This window comes from Tursiops truncatus, chromosome 1, assembly GCF_011762595.2.
Source record: "Tursiops truncatus isolate mTurTru1 chromosome 1, mTurTru1.mat.Y, whole genome shotgun sequence".
In the NCBI taxonomy this organism is placed as follows: domain Eukaryota; kingdom Metazoa; phylum Chordata; class Mammalia; order Artiodactyla; family Delphinidae; genus Tursiops; species Tursiops truncatus.
In genome coordinates, this window is record NC_047034.1 from 163,328,273 (window position 1) to 163,342,537 (window position 14,265).

Below are 14,265 nucleotides of genomic sequence, written 5' to 3' on the forward strand. Positions count from 1 at the left end.
GACTCAGATAAAGCATGCAGGAAGGGTTACCCCCCAAAGCCCTCACGTGCATTTGGATAGAGCATGATTGGAGTTTCTTTGCCTCACCCCTTCCCCCCCACCAAGAGGAAAGAGGGGGTGACGCTTTGGCCCCCGGCCTGAGATATATGGCAGTGCCAGCTGCCCCCTACCCACCCTGTCCCCACTTTCTCCACTCTGCCGATGGATGCCTGTTCCTCAAAACTTCCTGATCACACACGGATAGCCCCCACCCACTGTGGCTCAATTCTGGGCCTCGGGGAGCATGGCAGGGCTATGGATCTCTTCTTCCTCCTCCCGAAAGCAGGCTGGCTTTCCCTGGGAGCTGGGAGCTTGCTGGGCCTTCAGTGGACACGAGGCCACCATGTGGTTGATGCTCTGGCAGAAGTGGCACTTCTTGGGCTGGGGTGGCAGTTTGCATTCCTTGGCATGATGGTCTAGACCTCCACAGTTGTAGCACCTAGCACCAAGCAACATGGTAAAGTTGAGAGAAAGGAGTGAGAAGAGACTACAAGCCTTCCTCTGAAAGAGGACACCTGGGCTCTGGTTCAAGTTGTTACTATACCCACTTCCCTTCCCAGAGACCAATTTCCCCACTTACAAAAGGAGGAATATGACTAGATGACTCTGAGTCCTTTCCAGATACGTAATTGTCTAGATGATACCTTCCGATTCATGTCAACTTGAAAATACCAAGAACAGAAATTCTGGACCCCAATTGGGAACTACCATACCTTTAAAAAGAGTACCTGTCATTCAATAAAAATATAGAAATTAAAGGAGCCAGACTATGTGATCTGTTTGAGCACAGAACTAAGATGGAAGAAACCAGCCATTTGGAGACGTGGTGAAGAAGCAACAGGTACAGATACACCATCTTGTCCTGACCACATACACTTTCACATCCATGGTCTCTTTTAGTTCTAAAATAATCATGTGAGGTTAGTATCATGAAATCCGTTTAGCAATCGAGGCTAGTGCTAACAGAACGTAATTACTTGTCAAGTAGAAGAGCTAGGTCATGAAGTACCCTCCTCACATACTGCCCTCTCTTCACCTCCCACATCCAGGGGCCGCAGGCTTCCTTTTACCTTTGGCAATCTGGTCCAAGAAAGGGGCAAAATGAGGAGAGTTTTCCTCATCCTCAGCATGTCCCTCCCAACCCACACACAAGCTGCCTTGCAATCCATACCTGTCTCCCTTTGATCTGCGTTTCTGCATGTTCTTCCCTTTGGGCCGCCTCTCACTCCCAATACAGAACACCCCACCAGGGCCGGTGACTCGGATAGATTCCAGGCCCTTGGCAGACTTCTTAAAGGTGAACTCTACGGCCTCACCCTCCTTCAGGCTCCGGAAGCCCTCCATGTGCAGCTTACTCTGGGGGAGGGAAGCATGGTAGATTTTAATGTTAGTCTCCATTATTACACCAAAACCAAAAAAACCTGCATGCACATGTTCCTCTAAGGTTGGAAGAACACTTCCATTTTATCGGTAAAGAAACTGTGACTCAAAGAGTCATCACAATTAAGAACAAAATATCTACATCACATTAGGGACAATCATTAGATAAACAGATGCCATAGCATTTTTTGCAGCTAGTCTCAAAGTTCTAAGAAAAATAAAACAGAAGAAAAATTCTTAAACATAGCATTTATAAGAAATCAACCTATGTAAAATTGTAAAATATAAAGTAACAGACCTGGGGCTTCCCTGGTGGCGAAGTGGTTAAGAACCCGCCTGCCAATGCAGGGGACACGGGTTCAAGCCCTGGTCCGGGAAGATCCCACATGCCGCAGAGCAACTAAGCCCGTGCGCCACAACTACTGAGCCAGTGCTCTAGAGCCGGTGAGTCACAACTACTGAGCCCGCATGCATAGAATCCGTACTCCACAACATGAGAAGCCCGAGCAACACAAGGAAGAGTAGCCCTGCTCGCTGCAACTAGAGAAAGCCCGCGTGCAGCAGTGAAGACCCAAATGCAGCCAAAATTAAATATAAATAAACATAAATAAAAATAAAAAACAAATAAAGTAACAGGCCTATACACTTAAAAAATGTCAGTCATGAAAGACAAACCCCAGAGAAGTAAAGAAACTGAATGCAACACATGACTCTGGATTGGATCTTAGAACAAGAAAAAATATTAGAACAACTGACAAAATTTGCATATGGTAGATAAATGTTTCAATGTTAAGTTCCCTAATTTTGATCATTGTACTGAGATTAGGTAAGAGAATGGCCCTATTTTAGAAAAAACACTGAAATATTTAAAGATGCTTGATATCTGTCTATCTGTACAAAGAAAAAGAATAAAAAAGCAAATGGGACAAAATATTAAGGACCGATAAATCTGGGTAAAGGTTATATGGGAGTTTTTAGTATTATTCTTGCAACCTTTTCCCAAGTTTGAAATTATATCAAAACAATGTTTCTGAAAGTTGAAGGGAAAAGGCAGTATGACCCAAGCAGACAGATCAGTGGATTAGAAGGGAAAGTCTACTGGGAGATCCAAGATTAAGTGGAGAAATCAACAGGTGAGGAAAACAATTCCATAAATACTATTGAGAAAACAGTTATCCATTTGAAAATGAAGCCAGAACTCTACACTTTGCATCATACGTATGCAAAACATATTTCGGAAGAATTAAATATCTCAGTGTTAAGAGGAAAAAACTTTGAGACAGTTTTTTTAAAAATCAAGTCAGATAACTAAACTGATAAAACTACAAAAAGCTACTGTAAGTCAGTAAGAAAAAAGAATCACAGGGCTTCCCTGGTGGCGCAGTGGTTGAGAGTCCGCTTGCCGATGCAGGGGACACGGGTTCCTGCCCCGGTCCAGGAAGATCCCACATGCCGCGGAGCGGCTGGGCCCGTGAGCCATGGCCGCTGAGGCTGCGCGTCTGGAGCCTGTGCTCCGGAACGGGAGAGGCCACAACAGCGAGAGGCCCGCGTACCGCAAAAAAAAAAAGAATAAAAAAAGAATAAAAAGAATCACAGAACAGAATATAAGCAGGTAATTTGCGGGAGGATTTAGCATGACACATATGTTCAGTATCTCACTCGTTCAAAAAAAACCAACAGAAAACAAAAATACCATGAAGCCATTAAAAAGAATGTAAACTTGTAAATAAAGTCCCTGTTTTGTTCACTGCTGCATTTTGACACCTAAATAATGCCTAGCACATTTTGGATGAATGAACAAGGAGGTAGGTTTTAATTATTTTACTTGGGAAGATGAGCAAATTGTTAAAGGAAAGGACTTCGAATGTGTGGAACGATCTCACCAAAACACTGCATGTTTGAACCAAAAAAAAAGGAGTTATTCACACAGCTAGTTGAATGGCAAAACCAGGGTCAGAAGAACCCAGGGTTTCCGATTTGAAGCTCACAGTCCATTTCACCTTGCCACTTACTGCGTCAACAACACATCAGTGGAGTGACAGCCTCTCCCAGACCCTGCCCAGAATAGGCTTCATTATAGATAGCTTCCAAAACATCCAAAGAGCACGTCAAATACGTCAACAAGGTGCAGTCCTCATTGAAAATGCGGTTCAGAAGCAAAAGGGATCATCGTGCACCCAGTCCTGGCTTGAGGCATGTCATGCTGCTGGTGGTAGTGATGGGGCAGGGTGGATATTTCAAACTGGGACTTAGGTGAAACATGCTCTTTTGCCAGATGCGATCCCCAATTCTTCAGTCATTTACATTTTTGTTTTAATTTAGATGGTACTGCTTAAGACAAAACTTCCGTTGAGGCAATTGGTTAAGAGCATAGGCTCAGGTGCCAGACACAACCTGGTTCATGAAATGCTGTTTCTACCAATTTCCAGCATCATGTGTGACCTTGGTCAGTCACTCACCTCTGGGCCTCAGAGAACAGGATAAAAACCTACCTTAGGGGTTTTTTTTTGTTTTTTTTGGTTGCACTGGGTCCTAGTTGTGGCAGGCGGGCTCCTCAGTTGTGGCCCGCCGGCTTCCCAGTTGCAGCACCGCGTGGGCTCTCCAGTCGCAGCAGGCGGGCCCCCTTAGCTACGGCTCCAGGGTTCCTTAGCTGTGGCATGCGAATCTCAGTTGCAGCATGCATGTGGGATCTAGTTCTGAGACCAGGGATCGTAGCTGGTCCCACTGCACTGGGAGCGCAGAGTCCCATCCACTGCGCCACCAGGGAAATCCCTACCTAAGATTTTTGTTTTTTGTTTGTTTTTCTTTTGCGGTACGCGGGCCTCTCACTGTTGTGGCCTCTCCCGTTGCGGAGCCTGGACGCGCAGTCTCAGCGGCCACGGCTCACGGGCCCAGCCGCTCCGTGGCATGTGGGATCTTCCCGGACCGGGGCACGAACCCGTGTCCCCTGCATCGGCAGGCGGACTCTCAACCACTGCGCCACCAGGGAAGCCCCCTAAGATTTTAATGAAGATTACGCGGGCAGGGAAACATGAAGAATATATGCTCAATAAATATCAATGAAATATTCCAAAGGTTGGGGATCCTTTCTTCTTTTTCCCACAGGAACAGCCAGAATTGTGATGACTCCCCCCACCAATCTTGATGTGGAGCATTAAAGCAGAAAATAAAAACATTTCAGAAAGGTGAAATCTCTTTCCCCCTCCCCGTTGTGTAACAACCACACTGAATTTGATGTTAAATCTGACTTGTCTCTTATTGAGCTGGGACAAGCCAGTGAGTCAGGAGGTGCTGGAGGAGCCAGACCAAGAGCATTCTTGACCCAGGCAAACCCAGCTTTTCCCATTTGCCTAGTGGGCTCTTAGGCTGGAACACTCCCAGTCCTTGCTGTGATTCAGCAGATAGATAAGTGACTAAGAGCCAGGGTTTAGAATCTGACAGCCTGTCCCCGCTTTCTGTGCTACCCTACAAAATGGAGTAAGTAATAATTTTATGGTGGTGCTGTGAGGGTTTATGCATGAAAAGTAGTTAACACATAGCCTGCCACACATAAATCCTGAGTGGCAATTATCATCAACCTCTTCAGACTGGATGAGGGCAGGGTAACCGTGAGAAAGAAGTGTCAAGAGACTGGGAATTTTAACTCTAGTTTTTATCACTAACTGGCAGTGGAAACTCAGAAAAACATCCCCTCTCTGAGCTCCAGTTTACTGAGGACAACACTCTCCTCCATCCACACCTCCTAGGCTTACTATGAGAACAAGAGGATAATATAAATGGGGACATATGAAATTGACCAGCCCTCTCAGCTCACCCACTCCATCACTGGAGGATTTGAGGTCTGCTTAAGACTTTAAAGGGGTGAAAAAAAACAAAAACAAAACCAAAAAACCCCCAACCCTGCAGGCACCTCACCATAACCGGTCAAGATTTAGACGGGTGGTCTCCAAGGGTGGCTCCCGGGGGTGGGGGTGGGGGGCCTACCCCGCCCCTTTCTAAAACACATAGTTTGAATTCCTCTCTTATCAGGTAGGTAATCGGCGTGCAGCCCCACGGAGCCTGCCTCACAGGGCCTGATCGGAAAGGAGCCTGAAATTCTTGCTATCACCCCACCCCACCCCCAGCCACACACAAAGCGGGGCCTGGGCCCCGCCCCTCTCTCCATCCCCTCCAAAAAGAAAAGACCTGGGGGGGGAGGGGCAAGGCTTGAGCTCCCCCAATAGAGCCCAGCTCCGGGGAAACAAAGAGTTGACACTGGCTGGTTCTGGTGGTCAGATTCCTGGAGTTCCAGAGGCTGCAGATTCCCCCCTGACTCCCCCCCACCCCACATTCACCGCATTCATCAGTTCCTTCCTTCCTCTCCACATAAGGGTTATGGTCACGGTGCGAGAAACGGATACAGAGACACCTTTCTTCCCCAGTCAAGCTTGCTGGTCTGCCAAAGTCACCATTGCCAACAGCCATCTTTCCTTCTGACCTGCCCTCCCACCCTTCCAGGGCTTTCAGTCAAACCTTTTACTCAGGGACCTAATTAGGGTTATTTATTCAGATAAATTATATTAAAGGTGGGAGGGAGGCAGGCCTCCCATCTTCCTTTCCCAATTTGTTTGAGGTAGGAGGGTGGGCAGCCTGTAGTGGGGAGAGGGGAAGATGGCATTTAATCGGACAGAAAACAGTTACAGGAGGCATTTCCTTTTTTGGATGGCAAGGAAGGACTTGGGCCAATTACAGTACTTAGTCTTTCCGCCCCCCTAATACCTCACCACTGCCTACTCTAAGCTTCCCCCACAACAAGTATGCCTTTATAAGTTAGAGATAGAAGGGACCTAAGGGGTCACTCAGGACACATGGAGTAAAAAGCTCACAGGAACCCGAGTTTCCCTCAACTTGCTCTATGAAATTTGGATAAATAAGTTCTGGTTTCTATAATCATCTGTAAAAGCAGGAGATCAGACTTGATCACAGCTTGGGTTTCTGGCTTTTCTGCAAAACCCGGGGCCCTTCCAGCTCAAGACTACCTAGTGCATGTTTATACCCTCAGTTCTAGGTGCCTAGCAGTGCACAAACATTTGTAGAAGAAACTTAAGTTCTCTACTATCTAAAATGACCAAGATTTAATTTTATTACTAATATTTACTATAGGCTAAGCAGTGTTTTAAGCACTTTACATGTCGTAACACATGTGACCCTCACACCAAGCCTGTGAGGTAGACCTTATCATGCCCCCTGTGTTACAGGTGAGGTCACAGAGGCAGAGGGGTGAAGCACCTTGACCAAATTTATAGTGAGAGCCCCGAGCTGATTGCAACTAGCCGGACTCTATATCCAGCACTATGCGATATAATGCAAGACGCACAGCCGTTTAAAAACTTTCTAACAGCCACAATGAAAAAGTAAAAAGCCGCAGGTGAAAGTAATTTTAATGACTTGGTTCCGAGGTGTCCTCGCAGTTCAACCCAAGCGTCATTCCTGAAGGTAGGGTTTGGTAGGCGCTAGGAAACCAATGGGTTCTATTAGAAGCAGTTTATTTTGATGTGTGTGTCAGGGAGGGTGGGGGAAAGAGATCCGTCCAGAACCAAAGGCTGTGAGCATACAACCCTACACACATCGCCTCTGCTCAGACACACAGCCAGGACCACGAGCTCCAGCCTGGAGTTCTCCACCAGATGGTGCTGCTCATCAGCAAGGCGGCACAAAGGCAGCCAGAGGGAGACTGGAGCAGAAGAGAGGAAGGAGACCGCGGTTCTCAACTCTGCACGCGAGCGTTCACCTAGATTGATCTTCCCAGCTCCTTAGGGTGGGCGTCTTCTCCTTGGTCCTTAGGAAAATGGAGTCGCAAGGAGACTGAACTCTGATGAGGACCCAACCCAGGGTGGTTCCCCCCCCACACCTACCCATGGAGTGAAGAAAGTGTCCGGGAGTTTTAAACCAGTAACCCAGTTGTTGTTCTGCTCTGTTGACAAAAGCCATTTACTCTCCTTTCCAGTCTGAATTAAGTAACTCCAAGCTGCCTCTGTACTAAGTGCGGTACTATTCTTGAAAGTTTTCTCCTCCCCCCCCCCAACCTCCTTTGACCTCCCAGATTTAACACTGATAGTAATTGCTATTCTTGCCTGCAGGAAGAAAGGAGGGGTGATTTGCCTAGGGCTGTTTCTCAAAAAAAAAAAAAAAAAAGCACCAGCAAATTCCAATAGGTAGTTTGATTAGGAATGTTCCAGAAACAACCTTGCCCTGGAGAAAATCACTGACAACCACTTGTATGGCAAGCTTGTGGTGTCACCAACCACAAGCTTTGCTCATGATGGTGGCACAGCCTTTACTTGGGACACTGTCTAGAAAGCAGGTCTCTTCAGAAAGAGAAGGACCCAAGAAGATCCCATAATGCTCAAACCAACTCATGTGCTTCTCTGCCAACTTCCTGAAAAAATCCACTCATTTAAAAAATAGTTTCCTATTAAGATGGAAATGAAATAACTAATGAATGACCCATCAAACCCGTGCCTCCAATATCCTATCGGGAGCTCAACTGCAATCCACTGACACTCACTCTACAAGCTTTCATGGTGTTTCTACCGAGTGCCAGGCCCTATTCAGGCCCTAGTCCAGAAAGAGACAGCAACTATCAGTTAACATTCCCTCCCTACCTCCAGCCTTTTGTGTCTGGAGGAAGACTTCTGCTGACAAGGATCCCCAACTGTTAGTGTACTCCTGATTCCTCAGGGGACCCATATTCATTTCTTCAGCCCACCAGGTGCATACTAGAAAACTAACCAGACTGCTAGTCTCTCTCTTCAAAGAGTTTACAGGTTAGAAGAGGGGTTAAGACAAGTACATCAAAAAATGAAACATAAGGTGGGTAATCAGAGGCACTAGTGAGGTTATAAACCAGGTGGGAAAGATCCCTTTACATTCTCCCTGCCCCCAAACCCAAGAGCCCTACTCTAGATGGGTCTGAGTTGCTCTCACTACCCCCCACTCATCCTTTTCAGAAATAGCAGGCCACGTGGCTTCAGCAGTTTCTCGGTATTGGAAATTTCTTCTCCTAACCCAAACTTGGTCCCTCGGTCAAATTTGGGCTCTTCTTTGGCCTCCAAGCCTTGTAATACAGCATTTTAGCCAGAAAGCCATTTTAAACAGACTTGGGTTCCAAAGAGCTGTGGGAGAAAGCAGGGGACCTTTTCCTCATTTTCAAATTTCTACAAATCTAAGGGGTTTGGGAGTTGAGCCACAGGAAAACATGAGGTAAGCCAAAACTCTTAAAATGGCCATAGAGAATTGAGAATCCTTGGTGAACCTCAGGAAACCAGGAGACAGTAGTTAGCTCTTTCTTGTTCCACCTTGCGATGTATAACTGTTTTTCAACTGGGGGCGAGTTTGCCTCCCAGGGGGCATTTGGCAATGTCTGGAGACATTTTTGGTTGTCGCAACTGAGGGATGCCCAGCATGAGAAATTATCCTGCTCAAAACACGTCAATAGTGCTGAGATTGAGAAACCTTGATTTAAGGGCTGGCCACCTGCCATTATTATGATTCTTAAATTCCCCCAAATTCAGGGACAGGAAGAGAGTTCTAGCATAAGACCTGTGGCTGAGTAAAAGGGTTGTTACAGAAGTCTCTTTGCTTTATGGGTTTTATTTACTCATTTTTTTAAAAAGCTAAAGGTAGGTTTTCTTTCCCACTCATCCACCTCTGTGGGGCACTGCGTGTTTGACAGGGAGTGCAAAAATAGTGAACAGCGTGTTGGGAACCAAATAGGCCCAACCTTGGAAGGGAAAAGAAAATGTTTAATTGCTCCCCACTCCTCTTTCCTTAGGAAAGGGGCTCCCTGACCCCCTCCCTTAGCAGATGTTATCTTAGGACAGTTATCTTGCTCACCACCCACCCTGCAATTCTAAGGTACCCACCACCAGCAGCCAAAGGAGAGGTTTTCAAATGTCTCACTCTCTCTCCACTTTGGGAACACTCCCCTCCCGCAGGAGGATTTTTAAGGATTGTCCTGCATCTACCTAACTCCTCTATATTAGATCCCCAGGGAGAGATTTCAAATCTCTCAAGTGCAGGACTGGAATCACTAGTCTAACTGCTATGGTAGGGTTTGAGGATCAACGTAAGCCCCAGCAGTGCACAATCGAAAGACAGAGCTACCAGGTGAGGCTCAGGGAATGTCCACCATTGTCCTCTGTGACTGTCAGTAGGGGGTGTTAGGGAGACAAATTCTTGATTCCTTATCCCAGCTCAACTCCTCCTGATAACTTATTCAACTGTGGAATGTCCCTGGACATTCCAAGACCCCAAAGTCCAGTTATCTCCCAGCAAACCCATCTGAAATAATGTGGTACGGGCTCCACTCCCCAAACCAGAAGGTCCCTGCTTTCCTTTATGCCCTCCAATATTTCCCAACTGCTTTCGATCCTAAGGGTAAGTGGGCTGAGGCACAGATGCATTTGCTCAGGAAAACCTTCCTTGCGAGTTGGGTATCACCAAAGAACCTCAGAGGGGCTACATTCCCCTCAGTCCTTCCCTATTCAACAGCCTTTGGAAGGGAGGCAAGAAAATGTTGGGTTTGACTCTTTTATTCCAAGCCTTCCAAAATTGGGGAAGCTGTCCAGTCACCTCCAGACCAGGAGAGATTTTAATCTCTTTGTGATCAGATAAATGGGAGAGTGGGGGAGCTGGCCACCCCGCTGAGGAGGGCCATTCAAAGCTGGTTCCTGTAATAAAGTGATTTAATAGATCTAAAGAGGCCAATTCCCTTCTTTTTCCCACAATTACTTCCTGTGGGTTATCATTCACATATGTAAATGAGACGGGGAAGGGGGCAAAGCCACCAGCCAGAATTAGTTGTCTGATGGGGAGGGGGTAAAGTTGGGGGTGGAGGAACTGGGTGAAGCAAGGGGATAGCCAAGCATTCTGCTGCCGACCCTTCTGGAAAGATGTTCTAGTAGCCCAGTGACCCCAACATTAACTGGTGGGCCCCCGTCTCCCCATATCCTCTATCTCCCCTGTTCCCCCCATTCTGTGTCCTCGCTGAGGGGCATGCTCAGAGACTTCCCCGCTGCCTCCAACTACTCCACCCAGCATCTCCACCCCTCCCCCTCCAGAATACCATCCCTCAGGCTCCAACCCTTAATCCCCACATCCTCCTTTCCCCTCCCCCACTGCTCCTAAAGCCAACCTCTCCGAAGTAACCCCTCCATGCCCGGCCTGGGTGTCAACCTACTGTGCCTGGGATTAGCAATTTCTTCTCAGGTCCAGCCCCAAACCTCCAAAGGTGGAGGGAACACAAGCAGCAACTTCCTTTACGTGGTGGTTATGTGTGGCTTGTGCCCAGGACCACAGAAATGCTTCTAAGATATTCAGGAAGGGGTGGCCAGGGAGGAGGGAAACCTGAAGTCTCTGGTTCCTTGTTTGAGGCTGGGAATGTTAGGACAGCAATCAATGGCTGTCTGGGGCCATAAATGCCAAGCTGAGGAGAATAGGTCCAGAGGCTAGCCTCCCTCCACCCTCTGCCCTGCGACACTGAATTTCACCCCCACTGTGCTGCCTTGCTTTAACTGAGAACTTGGGGTTGCAGCCTAACTCCCTCCGAGCCTGGCCCAGGAATCTAAGGCCTGGGCTCCTTGGGTTTTCTTTCCTGATAGGAAATGAACAGTAAAAGCCCAGCGAGTGAACCGTGTGCCTGAGACTGTGTTCTCGAGGAACTTTCAAGCCCCCAGAGAGATCCTTCAAGGATCTGCCAAACCGACCCAGGCCCCAGAGCTTGAGTTTTGGGTGATCACCTGGGTGAGGAGACCCCACTGACTTCTCAGCTTTACCCCGTTGGGTCCCGAAGTGCTTTCCCTCCCTCTTTCCAGGCCGGGAGCTCCATTCACACCATAGTGAAAGGCGCGGGCGCTCAGGGCTCTGCTCTGACCGGGCATGTGCTTCCCTGGCCGGCCTGCTCGCCCTCCCCCCACTGGCAAGCACAATACAACCTTAGTTCTGCCACATGGGGTCATCTCCCTGCCCCCTGCCCCCTGCCCAGGGGAAAGAGGTAACAGACACGTGGTAAACCAGAGGGGTTCCCGGAGGGGGGTAGGGGTGCTGATACTCGGCTCTGCCCCCAGCTCTCGTCCCGCTGGAGTTAAAGGGGACTCAGAACTGGGGTGCCACGGCAAAGATGGGAGCGCACAATGAGGGCCCTTGATCTCCCTCAACCCAACAGCCGAGGCCGTCTGCCCACCCTTGGATCCGCGCGCCAACATCCCCTTCCCGCGGCAAAGTTACAGGGGTCGGTCTCACCTGGTGCACAAAGACATCCACCGGGGGGTCGAGTGCGACCCCGGCGCGGGCAGTCATGGACAGGAAGCCGAATCCCATGCGCACGTTGAACCACTTACAGATGCCGGCTCCGTGCAGCAGCTGCGGCTCCTCGGCCGCCCGGGCCGCGTCCTCCTGCGCCTCCTCCGGCGCCTTGGCGCCGCCACCTGGAGATTGGGAGGGCGCTCAGCTGGGGGGCCACGGAATTGGAGGACCCCACCAGAGACCCCGGCAAGGAGACCTGAGAGTGCAGCCCGCGGGTGGACACCCAAGGCGCTGCAGCTACCAAGATGCCGACGAGAAAATACCTGTCCCGGCTGCCTCCCGCGCTCCCCAAGCTTAAACTGAGGCCAGTGGTGCCCCGAAAGTTTTGCTCATCTTCCCACTACACGTTGCCCGGGGACAGACGGCCAGACAGGCCCCTCCTCTTCTCTCCCCCCGCCCCCGTAGCTTCAGCTTGCACGGCACTGGGACACCAGGGTTCCTTGCTCCAGAGATCGCCCCCTGAAACAGGAGGCCGCAGACTTGGGGTCCTTCGGCTAGCCTGGGGGACACTTCCCCCACCTCCCTTTGATGTGGCTTCTGGGCGCCCCTGCAGCCTAAGTTGTCCCCAGTAAGTCCCGAGGTCGAACCTGCAAACTGCTGGTTTGACACAGAGCCCATGGTAGTCGGCTGAGCCCGCGGCCCCGGGCCCCAGGTCGGCCGGCTGCTGGCCCCAGAGAAGTCCGGAGGCAAAGGGGTGGCTCGGAGAAGAGGCTGCTACATCTTCCCCAGCACAATAGCGGTGGGAGGGCCCACGGCTTTTCAAAGGCTCCCAAATTCTAAAAGACAATGACCCAACCCCCCGCGGGCAGCCCCCTCCCCTCCCCTCCCTCTCCTCTCCCCTCCCTTTCCCTCCGGCTCCAGCTCCGGCCCCCACCCCCCACCCCCGCCCCATCGGTCTCTGACACCTCTGGGGTGTCCCTTCTCAGAACCTTGAGGTTTGACACCCCCCGGCCCCCCCCACATCTGGAGATTGGGGCCGTCAGCCCTAGAAGTCTTGAGTACCCGGGAATTGGGGATCCTGCACTTTAAGGACTCAGTAGGGGTCCCCAAAGCAGCATACAGGTGGGGGGCCTGTGGGGGGGGGTAGTTTTAAAACCACGTGACTGCTCCCACACACACTCACACACCACCCCCACCCCCCTTGCAGATAATTATACATTCCAGAGAGTTGGGGGAGGGAGGTGTGAGCCTGGCAGCGCTGGCCAATCAGAGACACAAACCACCTGTCAAGGGAGAAATGGATGAGCCCTCCCCCTCCCCCAGCCCTTGAGCGCCCCTCCCCCTCCCTTCCCCTTCAGGTCTCAGAGCTGACCCGGCAGCTCAGCGCTGACCCGCTCTCACCCCCACCCCCGTGTGCTTAGATAGACCTGGAGTTCAGGACACTAGGAAGCCTAGGATGGGGAAGCAGGGGGGAGGTTGGAGACCCAACAGGGCTGATCTCCACTCCTGACCTAGGTGCAGCCTCTCAAAGTCTGTCTCTGACTAACTGAATGTCTCTGCCTCCCTGCGTTTCCGACTGAGTTTTTCTGGATCTCTCAAAGCGCTCCTAAATTGATTCTTCGTAAAGAATCCTTCCTTGTTGCCTGTGTCTAAAACTGACCCCACGTGGAGTTCCCTGAGAGAACAGGAGGAACCCAAAGAGGCTTGAAGGGTGTTCCTCTCTCCACCAGCTGCCCTCATCCTGCCCCCATTCCCATCCTATCCCTATCCGTTGCTGGGATCCCGACACTCTCAGGTTCCCAGACCCTCCTCGTTTGAGCCCCATCCTGAAGTGCGCTCTCTTCCCTATCGTGAGGTTGGTGGGGGAACTGGAGTAGCGGCTCTCCTCATTTGAAGAGTTAGCCTCCCCTTCTAGAAGATAAAGAGGGTTGGCCAGGGGGTGGCTAGTGCCCTGGTCGGAGATGGACAATGGCCCGGGGCTCAGTGCACGGCCCTGGCCCTGCCCCTTCACTTCCGGTGCTCAGTTCAAACTGGACAATGCCAGCTCCGGCCAGTTCCCCTCCCCCACTGCTACAACGCATTTAAAGAGACAGAGCCTGCTTTCGGGGGCATCCGCTCGCTCGGAATTCAGTCGTCTCCACTAAGTGTGCAGGAAGCTCTCGTGTTTCTCACCCTGCACCCGCGCGCGTGCACGTGTGTGTGGGTGTGTGCGCACGCGCGCGCACGAGTATACTTGAGAAACAGAGAACGGGGATGAGTGGGGGTAGGGAACGGGAAGATGGGGAGGAGGGCAAGGGGCTGCGAAGAGATTATTTCTCTGTCTTTCCTGCCAGGAGTGCTCTCCAAGAGACTAAAACTTCAGTATGAGATGGGGGATAGGACTTTGGGATAAAAAGGACAACAGTGGCCCTTTGCTACTCAGCCTAAAAAAATACAAATCATTAAAAAATATCACTAACAATGCCACACTCCCATCTGAGGACCCTGATTTAGATCTTCCAAGAGTTGTGGGAGTACATCAGCCAAAGCCATTTTTTATATATATAATACTCCTCACCCAAG

The 14,265-nt window shown here is 50.1% G+C and overlaps 1 protein-coding gene across 1 annotated transcript; it reads right to left on the reverse strand.

Moving 5' to 3' along the window:
* Positions 1-261: 261 nt before the first annotated feature.
* Positions 262-12,381, reverse strand: LIN28A (lin-28 homolog A). The gene is made up of 4 exons (XM_033840443.2): positions 12,351-12,381; positions 11,701-11,885; positions 1,211-1,395; positions 262-478 (listed from the first exon to the last, which is right to left on the reverse strand). The coding sequence occupies exons 1-4, from the start codon at positions 12,379-12,381 to the stop codon at positions 262-264; spliced, it is 618 nt and encodes a 205-aa protein (XP_033696334.1).
* Positions 12,382-14,265: the final 1,884 nt, after the last annotated feature.